The 26,912-nt window shown below is 38.7% G+C and overlaps 1 protein-coding gene across 1 annotated transcript; it reads right to left on the reverse strand.

The window, feature by feature from the left end:
- Positions 1-1,784: 1,784 nt before the first annotated feature.
- Positions 1,785-25,925, reverse strand: SLC7A2 (solute carrier family 7 (cationic amino acid transporter, y+ system), member 2). The gene is made up of 11 exons (XM_006893567.1): positions 25,550-25,925; positions 24,922-25,077; positions 22,244-22,409; positions 21,719-21,852; positions 20,377-20,599; positions 18,133-18,269; positions 15,356-15,458; positions 12,000-12,205; positions 8,117-8,283; positions 7,334-7,442; positions 1,785-1,969 (listed from the first exon to the last, which is right to left on the reverse strand). Exons 1-11 carry the CDS (start codon positions 25,923-25,925, stop codon positions 1,785-1,787), a joined length of 1,962 nt encoding a protein of 653 aa, XP_006893629.1.
- Between the last annotated feature and the right edge of the window lie 987 nt (positions 25,926-26,912).

The raw sequence follows: 26,912 nt of genomic DNA on the forward strand, positions 1-26,912 counted from the left end.
AGAACTGTTAGAAAAGTGAATGCTTTCTTGGACTCTCAATTAATCTGGTCTACTGGCATGCGTGTAACATTCACCACAAGTATCCAGGGAATGTAACCCACAGAATCATCTTTAGCTTCTCATCTCACGTACTGAACCATTTCCTTTTTTGCAACAAGTATTTAAGAAGTAAAATACACTCTAGCTAAATAGTTTCCTATCACAGAATGCTATGATATAAAATGTAGCGTTTCTGGAGAATCTTATATATTAAAAACTGTTTATACTTTAAAAATTTTTAGACTGGAATTTATAATAACCATGTATCTGGCCAAAATATTTTCTCCTAACCACTAATATTCTTGTCTACCACTAGTGGTTTGTATTAATACCTTTAACACAGTCATCTGAAAACAAATGACATTTAAAGTGCTAATTAATTTAAAGGGGAAATATTCCTAAATGTCTCCAAAAAAGACATCAGTGACAATTAGATATGAACTTTCAAACTGGGCTAAATACCCTTTAAACATCTGAGGAGACTAATATCAGAAGAAGAGAATTTTATCTTTTTGTATCCTTTTATTTTCTTTCCCTCTTTGCACATTATTAAGGTCGAGTATGTCACTGGAGTACTGCATATTTGGGGGAAAAAGGAGTGAATTCTGTGCCTGAAGCAGGCAGAAAAATTGAGTAATAATGGAAAACAGTAGGAATCATTTCACCACTTATGTGATCTGGAAATCTTGACTGGCTAATTTTAAGTTGACTTTTAAAGCAAGGATGCCCATTAGTATCTAGTTCTTCCAGCATGTGCCTCAGCTCCACATTCTTGCATGAGCTCCCTGGCAAGAAGCACCTTCATTTTCTAGCATGAAGAGCCTCAAATGGAGTCTCTGACTGGGTTGAGCAGGGATATCCTTCACAGCACGTGACGGCTTCAGATTTAAAGAGTACTCAGGGTGGTTTAACAATAAGGAAATGAACTGCTAATAAAAGGTACACAGTTTGAATCCACCAGCTGCTCCATGGGAGAAAGATGGGCAATCTCCTCTTGTGCAATGTAACTACCTCTGAAAATCTACTGGAGGGTCAGCTATGGGGACAGTACACAACAATAATAAAAACAACAACAACAGAGTCTCCAGGAGATGCCATCTGGTGACTTATAATGGCACTTTCTACCTGTATCATCCAGCAGAAAGAAAACACCCTACCTGGCTTGAGTTTTGGCAAACGATTCTACCTTGCAGAAAAAACAAAAAAAACAAAAACACAACAACAACAAATACCTGTAGTAAGTCCACTGCTGGCATTATTATATAAGGAAAAGGCTCTTTCCTTACCCCCCCTTCTTTCCCCTGATCAGTGACAAACACCATAATGGGTATTTTCATTTTCAGCAGGTTCCAAATAAGGACACTTACAGAACACTTTTCTATTCAGTGATTTACCTCCATTTCAGTATGTGCAGTATATGCTGATTAATGACAACAGTGGGAAAATGCAATGCAGTAATAGTGAAATACCAACAATATTCAATACCCACATTCCTCAATGTACACACCCACACCACACCAACCCTGGGGACAGTCCTCACTGAGGGAGCTCGCCTGAGTCCCAGGCACATAATTCATCACTTGAGAAATTGCTGTCCCAAAGAGTGAGCATAAACTGGGGTGAACCATGCCAGCAGCATGCCTATGTCCATGACAACCTAGCATGATGACAACATCTTGTCATGGTTTACTCCGTGGAGGACAGAAATGTGGGCTGAGACTGTGGACCAGCTCTGCTCCCAGACACTAGCATTCACAGATCTTTTCATGGAATATGTAAGGTAAACTGAGGTTTCTTTGGTCATTTGCTTTTGCGGCAGATTTTTCTTCTGTTGCTGCATCAGTGTTGCTTGAAGCATCTTCATCATTTTCTTCCTTTGCTCTACCCTCCAGGCTGTGTCTTATGCCATAAGCAAAGTAAATCAGGAAACCTTGTGAGAGGGAGAGAAAAAAAACCAAACACACCAGCCAGTGTTTATATTTAATGTCCTACTTACTTAACGTCAGCCTACAACAGTTTTAACATGGAAAATTTAATACAGAAATCAGTAGAAAAACAAATATGAGATATCATCTCATCCCAGTCAGAATAGCAAAATTTAACAGAACACAAAGCAACAAATGCTGGCGAGGTTGTGGAGAGACTGGAACTCTTATTCACTGTTGGTGGGAATCTAAAATGGTGCAACCGCTGTAGAAAGCGGTATGGCGCTTTCTCAAAAATTTGCAAATAGAGATACCATTTGACCCTGTAATCCCATTACTGGGAATATATCCCAGAGAGACCATGTCTGCCATCCAAGCAGATATATGCACACCCATGTTTATCGCAGCTTTGTTTACAACAGCAAAGAGCTGGAAGCAACCTAAGTGCCCATCAACAAACGAATGGATAGAGAAGCTGAGGTATATTCACACAATGAAATACAATGCCACACTGAAAAACAAGGAACTCATGCAATATTATTCAAAATGGGTGATGATGAGTGAAATATGTCACAAGGGGACAAATACTGCATGGTGCCCTTGTTGTAGAATGGGTCTGACATCAGGGTTGGGGTAAGACTGAGAAAAAACTGGATAAATTATGTATACTGTACTGAAACAGATAAGGGAAAGAACAGATCAGAGGTGATATATCATTGAGTATTATGGTTAGCACAGGAGTCCAGAATTAAGGTTGCATAGGGAAGTGTACTGGGGTGGGGGGAAGGGATGGGGTAATTGTATACCAATGAAGGAATTTTTTTTTCTTTTCAAAGAGAGGAGCGAACTGGTGGGGAGGGATGGGCAGGGAGAAAAGTGTAGCAATGAATGAATGGGAATCCAATTTAATTAAAAAAAGATTCTGAAAAAAAAAATCAGTAGAGCCTTCTTTCCCCTTTGCATACCACATAGTCTTTTAATAAACATATTTTCCAGTGGAATGCACCTCTTCATATTTAATATGCAAATTCCACAGAAGACATTTATTTCAACAAATGTTCCAGACAATGTTTATGTCAGAAAAAAAAAATAACAAAAAAAAAATCCTATTTATGTTCTCAAAACTCAGCATTTTCAACAAAAGGGTTACATCGATTAAAATTTCAAATTATATGCCAAGTACAAATGAAGTATTATCAGAATCACAGTCAGGTTTTGAAGAGCATTAATCAGTGTTAACAAAGGAGAAATGAATGTACCCTACTCATGTTTATATGTGGATAAGCAACTGTTATTAACAGTCATGCCGATTCAAGATAGGAGTACTCACTCAAGAAATAGCTAGGTATCCATCACTTAGAGATGGGTATTGTGCCGGCATGTAGTTATGTTTTAGGAAATTGGCTGAGATGTTTGATATTAAAAATATTTTCATTTTCTCCATTTAAAATAATAAAAAACAATGTATATGAACTTTAGGAACTTGATTAGTAAACCAGTGTAAAAAAAAATTATAATGGGAATTGGACTCCCCAATAAAAATTTTACTATGTCTAATGATTTGGAATAATTGTTTCCTCTCATTTCTTTGGAAGGTGAAGGGATCTCACTGTCACCATCATAAAGATATGATTACCACCATTATACAAAGAAACAGGCAAAAAAAAAGTTATCAGGGCTACATAAGGCAGCAAATAATGACAGAGATGGATTAAAAAACAAGTGGTCTAGCTCTAAACCCCATGCTTTTAACCAAGAGCAAATACACTATACTAGAGGGAGCTAAGATTTGAAGCAAACAGCAAAATAGTTTGTGAAAAGGCAGAGAATGGAAAAAAAAAAAAAAAGAAAAGGTAGAGAATGATGAAGTCCTTCTTCAGGTAAGAGGTGGTTCTGTAGTCAGAAGAGAGGACTCAGTTCTACAGTACGTGTACCCTGAGAATTTGGGCTCAGGTCCTGGGTAGACCGTTGGGAGGTGTAGAACCTCAAAAGGAATGACTGCCTGGCACATTCCTGGTGACACAGCCAACTAGCAAAGAATTCCCATTTGGTTCTCCCATAGTTCTCAAATAGCAGAGTCACTTCAATAGAAATCTCCCTAGTGACAGATGTGGGGGACAACTTAATAGTTACTATGTGGATAGGTAATCTTTGGCCCAAGTCATAATACCCCCAACTCCTTGGCATAGTACAAAATTTGGACACAACTTCAAAGTGGATATAGAGTGTAATAGATAAAAGTGACTGAGAGTAAATCTCCCTTTAGTTGGACTGGATTCCTATCTCCGAACTGAAATTAGGTTCATTTTAGCTGAAATAAACATTTATACACATACTACAGTAAATTAGAAGACAAAGATTTGAAATTACATTAATTTAGAACTAAAACAAATACCTATATATAAGAAGTCTATTAAGAGATTAAGATAAATTTTTATTAAACTGAGTGGGAAATTACCCCAAACCCCTCACTGCCTTTAAATCATTCAATCCAATGCAAGGTGCTGCTCTCATTCCCCAGTTCTTCACATGCCAACTTAACCTCACATTTTTTGAGCCAGTTACAACAAACTCAAAATTCCTAATTTCTATCAAACCCTGAGCAAGTCATAATGAAAACTAGACTGTCTGATATATAAAACTATGCACTATCAATTTACTTAACACTGAATTTCACCTGGGGACTCCAATAAGAAAGCTAGATTTCAGAAAACAAAATGTTTGCTATCAGTCCATTCAAAGTATCTCCAGAAACCACTGGCACACTTAAAGAGCTACTCTGGAGCCTAGTCTAGGCCTGCCATTCACAGGTTAAATCACTGGACTTTCTCCTCTCTCTCTCTCTGTGTCTCTCCTTCTTTAGGGTTTTTCTCTGCTGCACACTGGATTGCCATGAGTAAGAGACCATGTGATGGCATGTAACAACAATACTGTAATTGTGGAGTTGTGGATTTCTCTTTATTTCTATTAAAGTCAGATTTATTAATTTTGGGGTTTTCCCATTAAGAGCATAGGTATTTATTAGGGCCATGTCTTCTTGTGTGATTGACCCTTTAATATATACATATCTCAATCATGTCCTTTCTTGCCTCATTTGCTGGCTTCTGCATTAAATTCTATTTTAGAAAAAATTGACACTGTTACTCCTGCTCTTTCTTTTTTTTTAAATTTATTATTATTTTTTTGTGCAAAATAAAAAAAAATAATAAAAAAAAGAAAAAGCAGAACAACCTCACTGATTTCACATGCAAGCAAGATTTTACTGAAGATTATCCAAAAACGACTGGAACAGCACATCAACAGAGAACTACCAGAAGTCCAGGCTGGGTTTAGAAGGGGTCATGGTACTAGAGATATTGTAGCTGATGTTAGATGGATCTTGGCTGAAAGCAGGGAATACAAGAGGAATGTCTATCTGTGCTTCATTGACTATGCAAAGGCATTTGACTGTGTAGATCATAACAAACTGTGGCTGACTCTGAGAAGAATGGGAATCCCAGAACACTTGATCGTTCTAATGCGAAACTTATACTTGGACCAGGAGGCAGTCGTCAGAACACTGCATGGTTCAAAACTGGGAAGGGTGTACGCCAGGGATGCATCCTATCTCCATATCTTTTCAACCTATATGCAGAACAGATTATCCAGGAGGCTGGACTCTATGAGGAGAAATGTGGGGTCAAGATTGGTGGACGATTTATCAACAACCTGCGTTATGCAGATGACACAACCCTGCTTGCTGAAACTGAGGAGGACCTGAAGCGCCTGCTGCTGAGTGTCAAGGACTGCAGCCTACAATATGGATTGAGGCTCAATGTCAAGAAGACAAAGATTCTCACCACTGGACCAATTGGCAGCATCAGGATGGATGGTGAAGAGATTGAGATTGTACACAGCTTTAGTTTGCTTGGCTCTGTAGTCAGCAGTCTTGGCACCAGCAGCCAGGAAATTAAAAGGCGCATTGCCATAGGAAAGTCTGCTGTTAGGGACCTCTCCAAAGTACTGAAGAGCAATGGTGTCTCTCTGGAGACTAAGGTGCATCTGATACAGGCTATGGTCTTCGCAATCACTTGTTATGCATCAGAGAGTTGGAAAATGACCAAGGAGGATAGAAGGAGAATTGATGCCTTTGAGCTGTGGTGCTGGAGAAGAGTATTGAGAGTACCATGGACTGCTAGGAAAACAAACAGATTTGTCCTGGAAAGGGTTAAACCGGGTGGCTCCTTGGAGGCAAGGATTCTGAGGCTCCGTCTAACCTACTTTAGACATGTTGTGAGGAGAGACCGATCCTTGGAGAGGGACATCATGCTTGGGAGGGTGGAGGGACAGCGCAGGAGAGGAAGGCCCTTTATGAGGTGGATTGATTCAGTGACTGGGATAATTGGGATGGGAGTGTCAGAGACGGTGCGATTGGCACAGGACAGAGCGGAGTTTAGGGCTGTTGTACATAGGGTCGCTATGAGTTGCAAGCGACTCGATGGCACATAACAATAACAACATTATTTTTTTTGTGCATGTACCGTCAAATCAGATCTGACAGGTACAGGAGGAAATTGTCCCTCCTCCGGCAGAGCATCTGGTGGATTTGAACCATGTACCTCTGGGATTGCAGTACAGCTTCTTGCTAGTAGGCCACCGGAGCTCCTCTCCTGCTCTTTCTTGATTGCCATCTGCTTTCCTTTTTCTCCCCTGGTCATCTTCTCCCTTTCAGTTTTGTCTTTGTGTGTAAAGTGTGTTTGTAGACAGTATATTTATTAATGGATCAGACGTTTTTATCTATTCTACTACTCTCTCTTTCTTGACCGATTTTTATTTATTCCATGTAAACTAGGTATAACTTTGACAGGTATAAATTTATTGTCATTTTGTCGTGTGGGTTGATTGGTTTGTTTTAAATGGTGCTGCTTTTATGCTCCATGTAATTTTCTGAGCTGAATGAATTTAGATTATAGATATTCTTATTTCATTTGTTGTTGCTGTTTCTGTGTTCACTAAGTCTTTATGATTTTGTCTATACTAATGAGGTTTAGGAATTTTCTTTGGAACTATCTTCTAATTTATTTTTTTTTTTCTCAACTTTAAAAAGTTTGACTTTTTAGCCTTCATTTTTTTTCATTCCTAAATTGGAAAACTTACCACTGGGCCATTAAGAGAGCTGAGGAAGAAAATGAAGGTGAAACAACTGCAAAAGTAAGAAACTCAGATGCTAATATCTCTTACAAGATCTGGGAAAGACAGCAACTGCAAAGAGGCCCTCTATGCAGGCAGAGGAAGGAGGAATGCAGGGGCACACTTCTCTAACTGTGAGCATGCAGTAGGGAAGAGAGAATCGATAGATACTCATAGTGCTGGAACAGCAAGTGACTTACCCAGTGCCATCCAAATGCTAAATCTGATCCAAGTGTCTGCACTCAACTGGACCATCAGGTAAACATTCACAAAGATGCTAAATGCTGGTAAAAATGGCAGCAGTGGTACCTAAGATGGAAAAATCTTTTTAAACACAAATTTTAAAGCATGTCCTCCAAATCATTTCACCAAGGTGGCAACTGATTTGACGCATATATACCATCAGTTAAGTTTATAGCCTCATGAAATGAATGATGCAAATGAAGACCTTGTAGAGAAGACTTAAAACATTCACATTCTAAAGTACCTTAAAGTAGGGATTGAGCAAGTCACTAACACCTGTGTCAGCACTGCTATCCAATGGGTTTAAGGTGCCAAATCCAGATAACAACAATGGTATAAAAAATGACAGGTGTCTGAAACTCTGGATCCACATGAATTTCCATGAGGACACTTCCAGAAAGCTCTCTTCAAGCTGAAACCTACTCTTAGTTCAAACAGGACAGGATCATTTCACTTACAGAGGTTTATGGTGAAAAGAAACTTCCTGCTTAGAAGCTACCGGATTTCGAAAATGAGAATAATTATTTTCTGATACTACAGGTTACCTGACAGAAATTTGTTTACTACTATAGATAAAGTAATAGGAGCCTAACTCAAGTTTTTAAAGGGTAGCAAAACAACACTGGGAAAATAATGTGCAAAAAGAAATATTTTACAGAATTATGATGCTGTTGTTAACTGGCTAACTTCTTTAGAGGTGTACATTATATTTCACAATCACTAGTCCGCATTTCACTCACCATGAAGGCGACTTTTTGCTGATTCTGGGGCTGCCTCCATATGGTGAGGATGACGGCAATGCAGAGCACAAGGACCACCACCAGCAGGGCCAGGCTCCAGGCCTCCATGCGGGCAATGACATCCACTCCATAGGTGGTCAGAATACTCAGGCCCAAGACGAGAAACGCTGCAAAGGTGATACACATGAACACCAAAACTGCGTGTGCACACACCCTACTTCAAACGCTTTACTTTAAACACTCTATTTTGAAAAGACTTCAAGTCCTTCCCACCGTTTTTCCTTTCATTGTAAGAGATGGCTGGCTTCAGATTTAAGAATCTCCTCATTGTTACTGTCTCCTCCTCAAGACATTACCATCGTGCCTAACACAGCTGTGCACCATTGAGGTCCTCTTCTGCAGTAAGTCTCTCGTCTCAAATGAGCTACAGCATACCTCTCCACTCTATGCGGTTTTTTAATGCAAACCAGCAATATTTTGTGATGTGTCTTTTCTCCCTGTTGCAGAGAAGAACATCATCACCCACTGTCTCTATTAGGAGCCCTTCCTTTGCACTCTCAGAGAACACTGCAGTTACTTTACACACTGCCAGTAATACACTGTGCTATGACAATGGCCGGAGGGATAGGGGGCTACGCTGTCAAAAACAGAGGCAGCTGCCACCAGCACTCCTTGGGAAAAAGATGTCATCTCCTCCCCAAGCAATTTACTGCCTCTGAAAACCGAATGGACCGTCGGTTATGAGTTGGTTCAGACTTGATGGCATGAAATTTTGAGGTTTTTTAAATGAAAACTGTGAGAACAAGGACCATTTCTCTCTTGATATCCCAAATATCTAGCAGAGTGCTTGACACCATGTTGTCCTTGTTAGGTGCCTTTGAGTCACATACAACCGGTAAGGACCCTATGGACAACAGATCTGAACTCCATCCTCTGTTGCCATCCTCATAGTTCCTGACACATTACAGGAGGGAGTCACTGTGCCAACTCACCTGGTTAAAGGTCTTCCTCTACTTCACCGACCCTCTGACTTTCCACGCATGATATCCTTCTCCCAAGGAACAGCCTCTCCTAGCAATATGTCCAAAATACATGACGGGAAGCTTTATCGTCTTTGCCTCCAAGGAGCACTCTGGCTGCACTTGCCCCAAGACATATTTGTTTGTTCTCTTTTGACATTCCATAGGATGTTCAGTACTCTCCTCCAACACCACAGCTTTAGGGCATCAATTCTTCTTCTGTCATCCTTATTCACTGTCCAGCTCTCAGATGCACAGCAAGTGATTGGAAAGACCATGACCTTAGTCCTCAAACTGACATCACTGTTCCTCAATAATTACGGAAAGGTCCGTGACTGGCATAGACTGATGAACACATCCAGGTCTGGCCTTTATCTATTAATTCGTATCCCAATGATTCCTGGGGCCTTATGAAACCAATGTCTTCAATGCAGCTTCCACTTTCTCTTCACTGGTTCCTGTTCAAATGGTACTTCCTGAAATTTTTCAGTGTCAAGTCAGTTCTTTTTGGTACAGTGATTCTGTGTATTCCCTCCATCTTCATTTGCTACTTTCTGGGTCACTCAAATTACTGCCCATTGCATCTTTCAATATTGCAACTCAAGTCTTACATTTGTTTTTCACTTATCTCAGTTTGAGAAATGCAGGGCAAGTTCTACTCTTTTTATTCCAGCTCTCTGTACATTCCATTACAAAACTTTGCTTTGCCTTCTCAAGCTGCCTGTGAAATCTTCTGTTCATTTCTTTTACTTCAGCATGTTTTCCATTTGCTTTGGTTTCTTGATGCTCTAGTGCAAATTTTCAGGGTTTCTTCTGTCATCTATTTTTACTTTTTTTCTTTCTCCTCTCTCTTTGTAATGACCTTCTGCTCTCTTTATGGACGATATCCTTGATGTCATCCCACAGCTCATCTGGTCTTTAACCACTGGTGTTCAGTGCTGCAAACCTATTCTTAAGACTATTTTGAAATTCATGTGAAATAGATTCAAGATCTTATTTGGTTCTTGTGGACTTCAATTTGAACTTGTACATGAGTAACTGATGGCTGACCTACAGTCTGCCCCGTTCTAGTTTTGACTGCTAATGTTGAGCTTCTGCAATGACTGCTTCCACAGATGTAATCAATCCAATTCCTATGCAGCCCATCAGTAAGGTCTATGAGTGAAGTCACCATTTGTGTTTTTTAAAAATGGTATTCGCAATGATTAAAGCATTGAAAATACAAAATTCGATCTTTTCCAGGCTCCTCATCCAAACATTCTATTATTCCTCCTTCACTGTTTCTAACTTTTGCATGCCAGTCAACGATTATCATTAAAACATCCTGACTGCACGTTTTGATCAATTTCTAATGGCAAAATTTGGTAAAAATGTTCAACTTCCTCCTCTTTGGCTTCAGTTGTAGCTGTATATTGCAATAATAGTTGTTTTAACTAGAGGAGTGTGTATTGCAATAGTCGTTTTAACTAGTCTTCCTTATATGTATATGGATAATAAATATCTTATCACTCACAACACTACTTCACGATAGAACTTGAAATTGACTTTTTGATTATGAATGCAACATCATCATTCTTCTGTTTTTCATTCCCAATATAGAATACCATGTGATTATTAAACACAAAATGGTCCAAGCTAGTCCTTCTCATCTCACTAATGCCTAGTATGTTAATGTTCTTGAGTCCTACTTAATTTTCTAGTCAATTTCATGGAGTTCTCAGCCCTAATACTGGTATCTTGCTGGCTTTCATAGTATTATTGTTGCGTACCACTGAATGGGAACCAACCCACAACTGATCCTCTAGTGGGTTTTCAGAGGCAGTTAGCTGCATGAGAGGAGACTGCTCATCCTTCTCTTGAGGAGCCAATGGTGGATTTGAACTTCATGCTTTGGGATTACAACACAGCTTCTTACAAGTAGGCCACCACAGTTCCTTGCTTTCATGTGTTGTTATGGACCATCAAATTGGAACCAACCTATAGCTGACCCTCTGGTGCATTTTCAGAGGCAGTTAATAGCACAGGAGGAGATTGTTTATCCTTCTCCAGAAGAGCAACTCACTAGTGGCCTCGAACTGCGTGCCTTCAGAACTGGAATGCAGCTTCTTGCCACTAGGCCACCAGTAAAAGAGCTAACTAAATTTACCCATTTTGTACTTCTATCACTCTCAGCTTAGTGACTTTTCTTCCTCTTTAGTTGAGGGTCTTCCTCTCTTTCTCGGACCTTCCACCTGTCGTCCCACCACGATGTCCTTTTTTCCAGGATGTAGTCCTGTCTGACAACATTTCCAGGGTATGTGAGATGAAATGTCATCTTCTTTGCCTGTAAGAAGCACTCTGATTTCATGTCTCCCAAACAGACCTGTTTGTTCTTATGGTAGCCCATGGGGTATTAAGTACTCTATTAATCAAAGTCTGGGCTGAAAACCTAATCCCTCATAATCCTGTTTGGAAATGGTTTCCTTTATGTTATTAAGTCCTTATCAGTGTAGGGTGTTTCCTAAACCTAATCACCTCTGAGTTAAATGGAGCAACACAGAAACAAAGCTGCACAAATGGAGGGAGACAGATGCCCCTTGAGTGTCAAGGACCAGCAAGGTGACAAAGCAAAGCTGTAAGTCTTTTCTAGGGCAGAGAGCAAGACATTTTGGCTTGGAAAAGGTACCACGAATCTGGATTTCTGATTTCCTAAACTATAAGAAAACAAACTTCTGTTCTTTAAAGTCTCTAATTGTGGTATTTCTGCAGAACTAGTTAACAGAGTCACTAACATGTTCTAAGGCTTTTCGTATTATACCTGCCCCCTGACCCACTCTCCCGCCCTGGGCTGGCTCTTTTAAAGATATGCTTTTAAGAGGACTTACCGAGGAATCCTACCAGAAAGCTCACAAGAGAAGCGGATGCCTGTGTAGGCTCAGAGCCGGGGTGGATGAGGAGGCGCAGGCTGAAGCCCTGGTCCTGCGGCGTGGTGGGCTGGCATTCGCTCTTGGGGACTGGGTTGGTGCATGACTTCAGATTTTCTTTGTCAATCGAATGTTCGCGCTTCTCAGAAGATAACCCAGGCTGATACCTACTCCCAAAGAAAACATCTGAGTCTTAATTCTTCCTAGGCACTTGGCTAAAATGAAGACAGTACCTTATAAACAAGCATAATGAAGCACAGATGAGAAGACTGGGGTTTGGAGAAAGACCAAGAGACCAATGTTGAGAGGATGAGAACCCAAATATGTCATGATAGAGAACACACTGATACAATGTGGAGAATGTGGAAAATGCCACTGAGCTACAAATGTGGAAATCGCTGGCTGGAAACCTGTATACTCTTACTAAAAATGCAATAAGTAAAATATTATAGAAAAATATTGGCTGAAAAGAGACCAAACAAGATGCCTGAGAGTCACAACTTATGCAGGAGATCACCCTTCTGCTGACCTAGCAACCAACGTGCTACAGACTCCGTGCATAAAATACCTGCAGCCAATTAAATATCCTCTGCAAACTGCCTAGTAAATACATAAATCAAGCTATACACTAGCTGCCAAAAAAGAGAGCAAAAGTATGACATCTGTAACCTTTGGATGCTCTGGAAGTTTCTAGATTCAAAGGAAATATGATTAAGGAAAACAATAGCCAGAAACTCTGCTTTACATCCACTACAAAGTAAGGTAAAATCTCTTCAGTCTGCCTCTCTGGTTTCATTTACTTGATTCTCCTGGCTTCTTCTAGTCTCCAAGCAGAGTTGGTCCATTCGGCCACCTTCCCACCCCGTAGATGGCATTTGTTCTTGTCCTACCTTCTTCCTTTATGGAAGGGATTATGGTAGCACAGTGGTTAAAGAATTTGGCTTTCAACAAAAAATTAGGCGCTCTGAACCTGCTAGCTACTCTACGGGAGAAAAATGAAGCAGTGTGCTTATGTAAGATTTACATCCTTGGGTGCTCTCCGAGCAGCTGTACTCAGTCCTCCGTGCCACACTCCACTCGATGACATAAGTTTTCTCCCTTTTCAGACTGTGTCAAGGGTCAGTCCGTGTTACTTTCTAGTGTCTGCCTCTTCTCCCCACAAGGCTTGTCCCTCTGAGCCCTCTTTTCTTACTTCTTGAGCTAACAATTTCCTTCAGATGAAGAGGAAATATACACGAGTATGCTGTCATTGTTGTGTGCCGTCAAGTCGAAACCGACTCTTAGCTGACCCCTCAGTGGGTTTTCAGAGGCTGTAAACTGCCTGGGAGGAGACTGTCCTTATCTCTCCCACAACGCAGTTGGTGGATCCAAGCTGCCTTCCTTTGGGTTGGCAACGCAACTCCTTGTCACTAGGCTACCAGAGCTCCTGATACAAAAGTATAAAGAGAATTTTAAAAATCACCCATAATATCACTATCTGGAAGTAATCATAATTCACATTTTGGCACAATATCGTGTAAGGAGCCAGGCATAAATACGTGTCTCTGTACATACACATGTGGCTATGAGCTCACATATACAGGGACAAGTCCTGGAAGAACAACGTCTAAGCTGCTAACTGGAAGGTCAACAAGGTTTTGAAACCACCAGTCACTCCAGAGGAGTAAAGACTTGGTCATGGACTCTCCTAAAGACTAAAGCCAAGGAAGCCTCTGAAGAACTTCCACTTTGTCCCAGAGCCATAATAAATCCAACATCACAAATAACAATACACCATCCTCCTCTCCCCGCCCACCATCCACTTTACTATATACAGCTCTTATTCTGGACTGCTATCATGCAAATAATACCTAATCATACATCCCTTTTAAATGGTTCTTTCCCTCACCTATTTCAATGCAGTGTTATTGATCCCCTCTTTTGTTAGTTTCCTCCACCTCCATGTCAGTACTGTTTTGTGACAGTGGCATTATGTAGTATTTATCCTTTTGTGACTGAGATATTTCACTCAGCATAATGTCCTCCAGGGTCACCCATTCTGTATAATATTTGAAATTGTGCAACAATGAAAGAATTTTTTTTTTCAAAGAGAAAGCAAACTGGGGGGCAGCAAGGAGGAAAATGTGCAACAATGAATGAATGGAAATCCAAGTTCTCTATAAACTTTTGTTAAAATCTCAACTAATTTTTTTTAAAAAGAAAGTGAAATGTGAAGAAAGCAACTAAAAAACAACCGTGCTTTACTTTAAAAGTAACATTAGCAAAGCTGGAGATAAAATAAAAAATCTTTAGTTTCTACACACACACAAAGGACAGTACCTAAACAACACACACACATAATAGAAATACAATATATAATTGTCTTTCACTGTCCAAATGGGATTTGGTCTCAGGCCTCCTATGGATACCAAAATTTTCTGATGCCCAATTCTCTTTTAGAAATCTAATGGTATAATATTTACATGTAATCCATACATTTTCTTGTATCCTTTAAATTGTCTCTGTATTATAAATAATAGATAATCCAATGGAAGCACCCTCTACTCCCTCAATGGAGCTTTGGTGGCGTAGTCCACAGAGAGCTTTGCTGCTAACTCAGGGCAGCACTTCTCTGGCAGTTTGAATCTATCAGTTGCTGTGAGGAAGGAAAAAGGGCAATCTTCTTAATTTACAGCCTCCGAAAATCCACTGGAGAGTCAACTAGGAGTTGGTTCCAACTCGACGGCAATGATTTTCACTATTGTTTTACTCCCACTTGGGTTTTGAAGGATTGTTTAAACCACTTAATTGCTTTTTGAAAGCCATTTTTCAGAGATGGATCACACAAGTACAAAGGAAGAAATGAGAGACCAAGATCTGTGGAAGGTGAGAGTGCATCCATGCAGGTGGATTTCACACAGCAAATTCAGGTTTTTAGGGGTAAATATTTTTGATCTATGATTTGTTAAATCTGAATCCGTGGGTAAAGAACCCACATACACAGAGGAAGGTCTCTACTTCTAACTGTACATAAGCCCCCAGAAACCCTACGAAACTGGAGAAAGAAAGAAATTCACTCAAGTGCTGAGAACTTTCATTTCACAGGGCCGCTCTGAGTCACCTACGATGACAACACTTAACAACAACAACTATTTAAATACAGAAGTTGTAATATAGCTTTGCATCATAAATATAAAACTTTGCATCCTAATGTGAAACTCTGTATATTCCTCCAACTAATGTGACTTGATTTGTTATACATGATTCCACTAGAAAAGGCACTTTCATTTAACTATATCCAGTTATTTTCCACTATTCTGTCAACAACGACAACTCACCTGAGGATGAGGACACAGGCTGCAACCAGAGAGTAGGCCAGGAGAGTACCAATGGACATCATGTCTACAAGTGCCTTCAGGTCAAACAGAAATGCCATCACCGCTATTGGGAACACAGGGAAAAGGGAAAGTAAGAGACCTATCATCAAGTTCCAATCAATAAATAACTTTCAAAGTAGGGACACATGACTGACACTTTTTGTTTCAAAGCCAATGATGGATCATCCATAATACAGAAAATCTTTTCCTCAAAGTTAGTAAGATGTCCTTTAGATAATATAAACTGCTAACCAAATGCCAACAATCCTGTCTTGGAAGTAGCACATCTAGAGCTCTCTTTCGAGGCAGGGACTGGTAAGATTTTATCTCATGTACTTCTGTCATGTTATCAGGAAGGGCAAGTCCTTGGAAAAAGACACTTTGTTTGTAGAAGTAGTGGGTCAGTGAAGAAAAGGAAGATACTCAGCAAGATGGATTGATACAGTATCTGGTACAATGGGCTTAATTAAGCATGGTCAACACTGAGGATGGTGCAGCATTAAACAAGGCTTCATTCTGCTGGAGTGTTGCTATGAGTTGGAGCAACTTGACAACAAATGCATTAAGTTTAAAGGACATCTATTTTGGTATGATAAATGTTATTTCTACTCTGATTAGAAGTACATGTGGATAGACTCAATCTTAAACGGCAAAATGTAACCTACATAACTCAATTGTTAACTCATACTTTGAGATTTTCTTCCTCCACAGAAACATCAAAATTGTAAAAGCAGTAATCTGAATATACTACACAAGTATTCCTGCCTATCACAGTTAGCAGATGATAGTAAGGCATTTAACAGTGTTTCAGACACCAGCAAGGTTATCTTCAACTGGGTAATTCAAAGAGACAGGGGAAAGAAATGTTTATTTACATAAAATTGATGGTATTAAATCCCCCTAGGAGTTTCCTATGGCTTGATCTAATAACATTTTAATCCTCATTTTATATAAGGGCTAAATTAGCAACATTTATTAGTTAAAGACAGAGTTCTACCTAAAGCCAACAACCTGAGTTCCTTCCTTGTACACACTGCTTCTATAATACACCATATATTTTACATTTCAAGTTTTCATGTCCATTGTACATGCACATTATTAGTTGGATAATTTATCTTTAGCTGAATAAATTTTTAAATGTTTTCTTAGAATCACTGCCAAAATATGATAGCCAAGAAGACATTATTATTTATAGAACTTCTTTAAATTCAACTAGATGCCTCTGGAAACTCTACAAACTCTCTAAATTCTACAAATCCTCTAATCTCTATAAATGTACAGAATGATGTTATAGAACAGAGTTCTGTACTGAAATGATGTTTGTTATAGAACAGAGTTCAGGTCTTTTGTGCAAAACTTATTCTCAGTTGTATTCGACTTGATGACACTTAACCACTGATAAATGAAACTGGTGCTGTTTATATCTGGAGGAGCACTCTTCCACTTTGTACACCACTCTGTCAATGTGCAGTATGAAGTAGCCTGGGTCGGCTGTGATACTGAACCTTGTGCCACTGGAGTATCAAATACCATAATGGTTTCCCAATGTGGACAGTGTTTGGTGGAGCTCCCAGTAGTAAAACAGGTTTGGAAGCAAGAGTGGCATCCAGTTCCTAAACCACATGCCTCTGGAAACTCTATAAACTTTGAACTGACAATAGTTATGGAAAGGCATTAGGTCTTTTGTTCATAGAGTCACTATGACCTGACAGCAATCAACAACAACTAAATTCAATTAAAAACAAGCAAAGTAATGTATGAGGGTACAAACTAACAAAATTTTAATTCTTTTCTTATGACACTTTTTTATTGCAACTGTCTTATTTTAGTCATTCATTTCACTATCTTCCCGGCTGGTACTAGGGAAAAAAATTATAGAGTAAATAATATGTTTGATCTTTTGCCCAAATATATTAATAAAAAATTTACAGTATCATAAAGCACTGTTTAATAATAAAATGGGCTACAGGTCATCCAAGCAGCCTCCTTCTAATGAGGATGGAAATCTAAGTCCTAAGATAATTAAGTGGACTGCCCTCACAACTATGTCTAATTAAGTGCCAAATTTGTTGGAATACTTCACATGGAATACATGCTACATGAATATTATGACATGTCAAGTTGCAGTTATCTGGATTTTCTGAACATAACAATAGCTTAAAGAAAAAACATACTTATAATGGGATGTGAGAGACTGTGTTTGCGATTCCTAAAGAGCCATGAACACTAGGCAGCGAGGCTGCCTTCTTCTGACGTTAATGATTATAATGACCAAGCAGAAGCTGTGTTTGGCATGTCTTACACTTAACTAAAATGGGCCAAGTTGAGAGGTTTTGTTTTTTAAATATTCTATGGTCCTTTATAAATAAAGTATTAAATCATTATCTTAACAATTCAAAAATTAAGTGATTATTCTATAATTAAAAATTTATACCATGAATATATTTGATTTATTAGCTCATCAATTAGTAAAGAATTTGTTATCTGATATATAATGAAGGTTCATTACAATCTTTTTGTACATGAATTAGAACTCTGAAAGTTAAAGTGTTCACCGAGAATTAAATTCCGTACATCACCAGCACAATTTTCAGCTGTCATTCCAGTGCTCATATACCAATTCATTAGTGATTTTGTTTGTAACTTACATGCACAGCAAGCAGACCCTCTTTTTGTAAGTCCATGCATGAGCACAATTCAAATCCAATGCTGAAGAAGCCTATGTTCGTAAAGCTTACCAGAAATGACCCCTGCTGTCAACGTGGCAGCAACTGGTGACTGCCTCCTATTCACTCTGGCAAGAAATCTAAACAGTAAACCATCTCGTGCCATGGCAAACAGAATTCGAGGTAAAGGAAACATAGAGCCCAGAAGACTAGAACAGAAAAATCCACAATCCACATGTGAGTTATAAGGATTCTAGAAAGGCATACACAGGTTAAGACTGGATATACTAAAGAGTTAAGCCTATACCAGGAAATTAAAAATGGAAAATATTCACAAAAAAATTACTGACTTTCCTATAAATCACAACTGAAAACCATTTAACAGTCTATTTTTCAGAGACTTTGATGGAAGAGATTGCCCTTTTCTTATAAAAGTCAACTGTCTCTCACCTGCCACTGCACCCGACGATAAAGTAGCAATTAACGGTGTCTTCGTTTTGGAATTGATTTGAGCTAGACATTTGAAAAGCAACCCATCCTCCGCCATAGCATAGATTACACGAGGCATTGGGAAAATGGATCCAAGAAGACTGAATAAAAAGCAAACACATGCAGTATGGCAAACAATTCATGCAAGATTATGTTAAATGGCATAACAGCTATAATTATGCAATCATATTACTGTAAAAATGCACCATGGCTGGGCATTTATTAGTATTATGCTATTATTCTTCTGCAGATATTTACCCCACAAAATTATCAGATTACAAGCAATGCTGTACATAATTTATACATGTGATTATTGCTTGATTATTGCTGAATTAAAGCTAATTAATTAAATATGCTGCCCCTCCCCAAATCCTCCAAACCTATCATCAAGCCATTTGAAAAGCAGCACCTCAGAAAATATAATTCTGGAACGGGTATTTAATTAGAGATTAAGTAATTTATTTCAACGTGTAAATTTATCCAATAATTGTGCATTTTGCATATTTACCATTATTTTTTTTCTCACACAGCCTGATTATTGATCAAATCAGAAATATTTATCAACATCAAGAACACCAAGCAAAAATTTTTTTACAAATCAGCTTACTATAAACTTAGTATTTTGAAGTAGCCACAATCGGAAAAGTTAGTAACAATAAGCTTTAAGAAAAAAATTATTTTTTGCTTAAGATGTTTTGAATTACTGTGTTTAATGGTTCTACCACTCCATATGTGATTTAATTGTGAAAAACAGTCAATTAAGAGAAAGAAGAAGAATATTTTATTATTGTTATAAAAATTCATATTCTCTCTTTACCTTTTAATAAATCTAGCTGGAGCTTGGCCATGGGTCAGTCTTTCTACCTCTTCTGAAACCATTCCAAATAGACCTCACACTAGCAGATGGTTGAAAACCCAACGTGAGAGATTTGTAACTGTTATTTAGCATTATATTGCTACATAGTATTTTAAATAGAAAATAAAAAAGAACTTGAAAATAATAAAACTGTGTCCATGAAATATGTTGAGATGCTATTATCTTTCTACATACATTTAGCAAATGTCACTTTAAAAAACTAGTGATCAGGAAAAGAGATTCAATTCTCTTTATAAGTATATGCTGCTATATAAGCACTAAAAGTAACTAGAATGAAATATCTTACTTGAGGTCATATGTTAATTTGAAATATAAGTAGCTTAGGAAACCTGAGAAATTAATCTTAAGGTAATAAGCAGCTTCTGTGAATTGGATTTGACTAGCCTTCTCCTTTCACACAGAGGAACATGCATTTTTCAGCACGGAGAATGGCCGTGTCTACTTCTAAGACAGAATTCACTTTAATCAGTGCTAAAACAAAGTCTCAGTTTCATAATAAACATAGATTCTATTCAACAATGCCATCTCATATTAATATGCCACACAGATTCAATGTCACATATTATAGATTCAATATTATTTTAAAAGACAACAAAAAATTCCAACCTGCTTAGGCCAACAGAAGGCATTCTATCTTTAAGTGTCCATTTAACTGTATCAATATTGCTTCACAGTAAATCAATACTTAAAGTTATTCAACCAACTTCATATATAGGTAAATATATGTCTGCTGAAGCCTGACTTATCACTGGAATTCACTGAGAAACTGTTAACTGGGGAGGGGACGTTATCACTTAAAAGTCTGTATATATTATCAGCAAACCACTGGAAGAATGTATTATTCTTGTATTTGTTCCTTATATTAGAACACTTAAGAAACATATTATCTAGATACTGACAAAGCTCTACAGTAACCCAAACAGCTCCTGCCCAAAGACAATGCAATGTACCTTGTTGACAAAGCACAGAGAGAGCCCGCTGCAACAACATATTTGGCTGGACCCCATCCAACATATTCAAATGCCACAGGAAGGGGGCTCTTTTCGTCAAGGAGATAATATGGCATCATAAGTGTTAAAGCTGCAGAGACCCCAAAATAGGCCAGAAAGCAAACAAGCAAAGAAGTCACAATTCCAATAGGGATAGCTTTCTGAGGATTCCGGACTTCTTCACCTAAGGAAAGATAAACCAGATACGCATGTTTAATAAGACATGACTAAGAAAGGCATTTATTTGCCACAGATTCTTCCTCTAATCTACTTTGCTTTTTTTCTGTTTTCTTTTCTTAGCTTAATCCATCCATGCTATGTAAAATTTCCTCTCTTTTTAAGGGAACTCTGCTGTTACATAAAAAAACTAGAGTTCCCAAAGGGAAAAAGAGGAAGGAATAAAGAAGTCACGCAAGGCAGTTTCCTGTCTCCAGAAGGAAAATCTCTGGCACATCAGCACTGTTAAAGGTGTAAGGATAGAATTGCAGTCATGATCCACTGGGAGAAAAATTCATCCACAAAGATTAAACGGCTGGCCGCGCACTCTAGGATCTTAAACACGAGGCTTTCCCTAAGCTTCTACCTAGTGAATCTGTTTCTGTTAAACTCTGGTTTCGGGGAGCTCTGGTGGCCTAGTGGCAAGAAGCTGCACTGCAAGCCCAGAGACGCATGGTTTGAATCCACCAGATGCTCTGCCGGGAAAGGAGGGACAATCTCCTCCTGTACCAGTCAGATCTGATCTGATGGTAGACAGACACACATATACAAAACCAAAAAAAAAATAAAAAAATAAAAAACCTCTGGTTTCAGTTAAAAATAACACTAGATTTTGGATCCTGTTAATAATACTTGACATTATAATCTAAATATTATCTAACACACAGTTAAGTACAAGGTTATGAACCCACAGGAGCCCACTTAGCAATTCTGATATAATTATTAGAAAGGATAAAAAAAAACCGTAACAATTAACAATAGATTTTGTTCTACCACAGATGTGACTACTTCAACACAGATCCTTTCTTTGTTGCTCACTGTGACAGCACCTTTGAATAAAGCTAAGGACAATAATAACTACCAGTAAGTGACAACTTGCAAAGTACTTTTTATATGCATTGCCGTTTTTAGATAATCCTCACAAGATCTGAAGGAAACCACAGCTAAGAATGATTTCCACAGGTATCATAGCTGGGTTGAGAACTCCTTTTTTTTACCCCAAATTTCATTCTCTTTCCTCAGCTCTTTGCTATGTCCCTGAAGGAGCATTTTCTCCAGATACACGGAGCTGAGAACCTGTTCTTACCCGTTGTTGCAATGCAATCAAAACCCACAAATGCGTAAAAGCAGGTTGCTGCACCAGCTAACGTTCCTGTGAATCCATAAGGCATAAAGCCTCCAACCCCATAGATACTTGTTCCATTTTCAGAAGGTGGCTCTCTAAGGAAGAGAACAAACGCATTAGGAAGATATTGTCACAGAAAACAGCTTTCCCTAGTAAAACATTTCTAGCTATTTCTACGGCAAGTTGTTGTACTCACCACAGCTCTTTGAAATGGCTATATTATCCTTGATAATTAAATGTATTATTTTATACCACTCACTTTGTGATAATCAGTTATAATAATAGCCTTAGGGAAATTAACACAATATCTGGGCATGTATATTTGGGAGAAGCTTGGGTAGAAAAATCTGAATAGAACAGTGTCTCAGAGAGTTTGAGAATCACTATTCTAGAAAAAGACTTTCATATCAATACTTTTAAAATGTAACATGAAACAAAAAGCAAGCAAATTTGTTTTAAAAATCACAGCAGAAGGAAATTTTTTACCTGGCAGCTGCAGATTCATTTTTGAGAAACTCTTCACTTATTTCCCAGTTTGCCAACTTTCCTTTCACAAAACCAGCAACCATAACAAAAAGGAGGACCAGGACGTTAACAGCTGTGAAGATTTTATTCACCCAAGCGGATTCTTTGACTCCAAAAGATAAAAGGCCTATGAAAAAAGAAAGGGTATTCTAATGTTTACCTGTATTTTAGGAACCAAACCCAAGCCCCTGGTGAGGTGAATCTGACTCCTTGCTACCTTACAGGGTACAGGAGAACTGCTGTACAGGGCTCCCAAAGCTGCCCCCTTTACAAAGACTGACAGCAACATTTTTCTCTCAAGCGCAGCTTTTTGTTGTTGTTTTATAGTGTTTTGGTTTTTAAAGATTTTTATTCTATATTGGTTTGCTTTACAAAGTTCGTGCACATTGTTTCACCCTATCCTTCATCAAGAGCAGCTTTTTGAATGATTGACAGTGGGTTTCTGCGGTTGGAAAAAATGTCGGAGAATTCTCATCTTTCTCTCACAGACCTGTTGGTAGACTTGAACCACGACAGAGGTGCCACCTTTAAACTAGAAGCTAGGCTCTGGGGCCACTATCAACAACTCCCCCACCCCCTTTCAGTATGGTAAACGAATGAAATGATGCCATACAGAATTTCCATTTTCCCTAAGCTATTAATCACATCATTCTTGCATTTACTATACATTAGTGTTATTTTAGGTTTTACAGGTTATTTGGTATGATTTGGCAGATCATTGTTTGGGTCTGCAAATGACTGAAGTTTATTCCCCATATAAATGAATGGAATCCATTTCTTCACTTCCTTTTACAAAAGATTCCATAGGAAATTCTCTACTTTTGGGTAGTGGGAGTAAACCTGTACTTTTCCTGGTACAGCTTCAGCTGACAAGACATATGGTCTTTTAGCATGAATAAAAATGAGTAATAGGAAGGTTTGATCTTCAAAGATTCTAAAAACAAAGTCATTATGCAAGCTTAGCCTGTATTTGCTGTTGCTGTTAGAGGCTGTCCAGTTAACCTTTGCTTCATGGCAACCTTCATGTGTGACAGAGCAGAACTGCTTCACCAGGCTTGCTTCGCTGTGATCATTAAAAAATCATTCACTAGGCCTCACGGCAGAGCAAGTGAATGGGTTTAAACCAATAATCTTCAGGTTATCAGTCAATCCCAAAATGCTGCTCCAACCCATGTTGCTGGTCTATGCTTGAAAAATATGGCAGTAGATAAATCAGGACAAAGGATGGAGGCCAAGTCTTGAGTCTTGCAAAAGGATTTAATGATGCCCAATGTGGCAGAGCTACATACTTTTCATCATTTAAAACCATCTCTAAATAAATGATATAAATTATATATTAGACAATAAATAACAACAAAATATATTTTGATGCATTCTTGATATTAGAAGCAAAATAATTCACACTTAAATTTTTATTCATGTCCCTATCCCAACTAAAAAAATATTAACGTCTACCTTTTACAGAGGTAATTAAATAATTCTTCAAGTAAGTATTGCATAGTATAAAGGCAGTTTTGTCACACCCGTGTAGCCAAGGGAAAAATAGCTTGATAGGAGGTTGAACAGGAAAGCAAGGGGAGAGATTTTCCAGAGAAAACCAACAAACAGAAGAGGACAGAAGAGAGAACTCCCCGCAAAACTGTATTTGTTATCAATGGAACGCTTACTACTTCTCAAGAAAGATGCCCTAATAGTAAGCATTTTATAATTGAGCCGAGTCATAGAACCGTCATGTAAACTCCTACCTAAGCATCAAAACATCAGGACATGGCAGAGTAGTAGAAACAATGTGCTTGCTCGAATTATTCTATCCTTTCTAAACCTCTAAGCTATGATACTGACAAAAGATGAAAAACTGCAACATCAAGTATGCTTATTATCTACAATGTGGTGTTATGGAAAACCTGGCACAGTGATGTTACATAAACACCTCCCAGCTGGAGGGAGCTACTGACAAACAAAAAAGGCATGTGCATTTATATACAAATATGGTAAATAATACAACAAAATGCCAGTGGTTGGAATAGGTTTCGTTTGCAATACAGATAAAGCCATAAAAACCTGAACAGGAAAAAGAAAAAGATTGTTTCTAGAGATAGTATGCTTTTCAATACCCTTAGTTGGATAAAGCAAGCTGAAATAATGCCAAAACCAATATATTTTTCCTTACTGGTACTGCATAGCCATTCCTATAAATTATCAATTAATCTACATAGCTGTTGCACTCCATCCTATAATGTGGTGTATTCCACACGCCATTTACTCAGAGGTGCTTTTTAGATTAATTTTAAAACATATTTAAGAGAACATTCATTGACAGCCAGTGATAAGGTCCCCAGAATGACAACTATAACCTATTTGTGTACATGTGTGCGTTTGTCTGCAGATCTGTTTTTAGTAACTTGGAGCTATAGTGGCACAGTCCTTAGCAAGCTGTGCTGCTAAAAGGCAGTTTGAAGTCACCAGCAATAGCAAGGAGGAAATGGGCTGCCTTGGCAATCCAGTGAAGGGTCACTATGAGCTGGAATCAGTCAAAGGCAATGAGTGAGCGAATTAGTCCAAATTCACCTTCAGGGTTTAGCTATTTTCCCAGGGCAACCTGACTCAGCCTGGGGAGAAGCAGAATTGTTTTTATTTACCTGCCAGAAGCAAAATAAGACACACAGCAAAAAAGTCTGGGTACTCTGCAAGACCAGCAGAATTCATTTTGAAGTACGTCCTGAAAAACTGGCCAATCTGTTTGCTAAGTAGTTCATCAAAGGTGCCACTCCAAGCTCTTGCAACACTTGACGTACCTTCCCAAAACATAAAGCATTTAGAGAACACAAGGTCAGTGGCAGATAATTAACACAGCAGTAATGTCAACTACTTTATGGTAAGTGTAGGTTAAGTCTACATAGAATTTAATTTTTTGTTAACACATTCAACTATCTTGATCATGTTACAATTGTACAACAGTAGTCAAATGTTTTTAATTCCACAACTCTGGATAGTTTATATGCACTAATAAACTATAAATAATGCTTGTATTTATAAAAACAAACAGGTTTTCAAATTCTCTAGGAGGTATAGTCAGAGAAAATGGAATTGCAGAATTTTCAAACTAAAGGAAACATTTTAGAGATGAGACAAATAAGATGCACAAAGATCAAGTGATTCATTCACTCCAGAAGCGAAGTAGTGGTGACTTAGAAGTGTACCCCAGGCCTCTGAGCCAAGAGTGCGCTTTCTACCATTCAACACACTGGGGCTGATCTTGAAACTTACCTATCACGTAAGACAGAATGAGGTTCCAGCCAGTGATGAAGGCCCACAACTCTCCCACAGTAACATATGTGTACAAATACGCAGATCCAGTCTTGGGAACTCGGGCCCCAAATTCAGCATAGCAAAGGCCTGCCATCACAGATGCAAGGGCCGCAATGAGGAAGGAAACCACGATACTCGGGCCAGAATCTGCTTTGGCAACTTCCCCAGCAAGGACATAAACCCCAGCACCAAGGGTGCTGCCAACACCGAGGGCGATGAGGTCCATGGTGGATAAGCAGCGACATAATTTGGAGTCTTCTAGACTGTCCTGAGTGACAATTTTTCTCCGGATCAGACATCGGGCAAAAGACAGGGCTGCTTTGTAGGGAATCATTTTGAAGAATCTGAGGAAAAGAAAAGATTAGGTTAGAATGGTTCCACACTGGACTCAGCTTCCCAGCACAACATGGCAGCTGGGTTTTCTTTCCTCATTAACAAGAGGTGTGGCTCCCAGCAATCAGGCAGGGAGTTTAATAAGTCAAAGTGATGGACTTTCTATAGCTCATTCATTTTATAAATCATTGCAAAAAAGTAGCTATTTGGAGAAGAAGGAATGTTGTTGTGTTGTTGTTATGTGCCATCAAGTCGCTTGACTCATAGCAATCCTATGTACAACAGCCCTAAACTCTGCTCTGTCCTGTGCCAATCGCACCATGCCAATTGCACCATCTCCAATAAACCCATCCCGATTATCCCAGTCACTGAATCAATCCATCTCATTAGAGGGCCTTCCCCTCCTGCGACGTCCCTCCACCCTGCCAAATATGATGTCCCTCTCCAAGGACTGGTCCCTCCTTACAACTTGTCCAAAATATGTCAGAGCAAGCCTCAGAATCCTTGCCTCCAAGGAGCCGCCTGGTTTAACCCTCTCCAGGATGAATCTGTTTTCCTAGCAGTCTATGGTACACTCAATACTCCTCCAGCACCACAGCTCAAAGGCATCAATTCTCCTTCTATCCCCCCTAGTCACTGTCCAACTCTCTGATGCATAACAATTAACTGCAAAGACCATGGCCTGTTATCAGACGCACCTTAGTCTCCAGAGTGACACTATTGCTCTTCAAAACTTTGGAAAGGTCCCTACCAGCAGACTTTAGGAGCCTTTAAAAATAATTTTTGTTCATTAATTATTAATTTCTAAAGATGTGCTGATTACAACATAGGAAATGGTTGTTTTAATCCTTGCTTTAAACAAGGGAGGCAAATATCTCTGTTTCTTTTCAACTATTAATTTAATTTTTATTTTTTTATTTACCACCTGACAGGGAATGTGCTGGGAATGTATCTGAATGGTGTGTTGTAAACTATGATCTCTAGCTTT

The sequence above is a fragment of the Elephantulus edwardii genome, unplaced genomic scaffold (genome assembly GCF_000299155.1).
Source record: "Elephantulus edwardii isolate Elephantulus edwardi_28Jun2011 unplaced genomic scaffold, EleEdw1.0 scaffold00128, whole genome shotgun sequence".
In the NCBI taxonomy this organism is placed as follows: Eukaryota; Metazoa; Chordata; class Mammalia; order Macroscelidea; family Macroscelididae; genus Elephantulus; species Elephantulus edwardii.

Coding starts and splice junctions, on each gene's coding strand:
- SLC7A2 (XM_006893567.1), bottom strand. CDS start 25,925: ATGATTCCCTACAAAGCAGCCCTGTCTTTTGCCCGATGTCTGATCCGG. Junction 18,270..20,376: donor CTCTGTGCTTTGTCAACAAG/GTACATTGCATT, acceptor TTTCTGTTCTAG/TCTTCTGGGCTCTATGTTTC. Junction 7,443..8,116: donor AGCAAAAAGTCGCCTTCATG/GTGAGTGAAATG, acceptor TTTCCATCTTAG/GTACCACTGCTGCCATTTTT.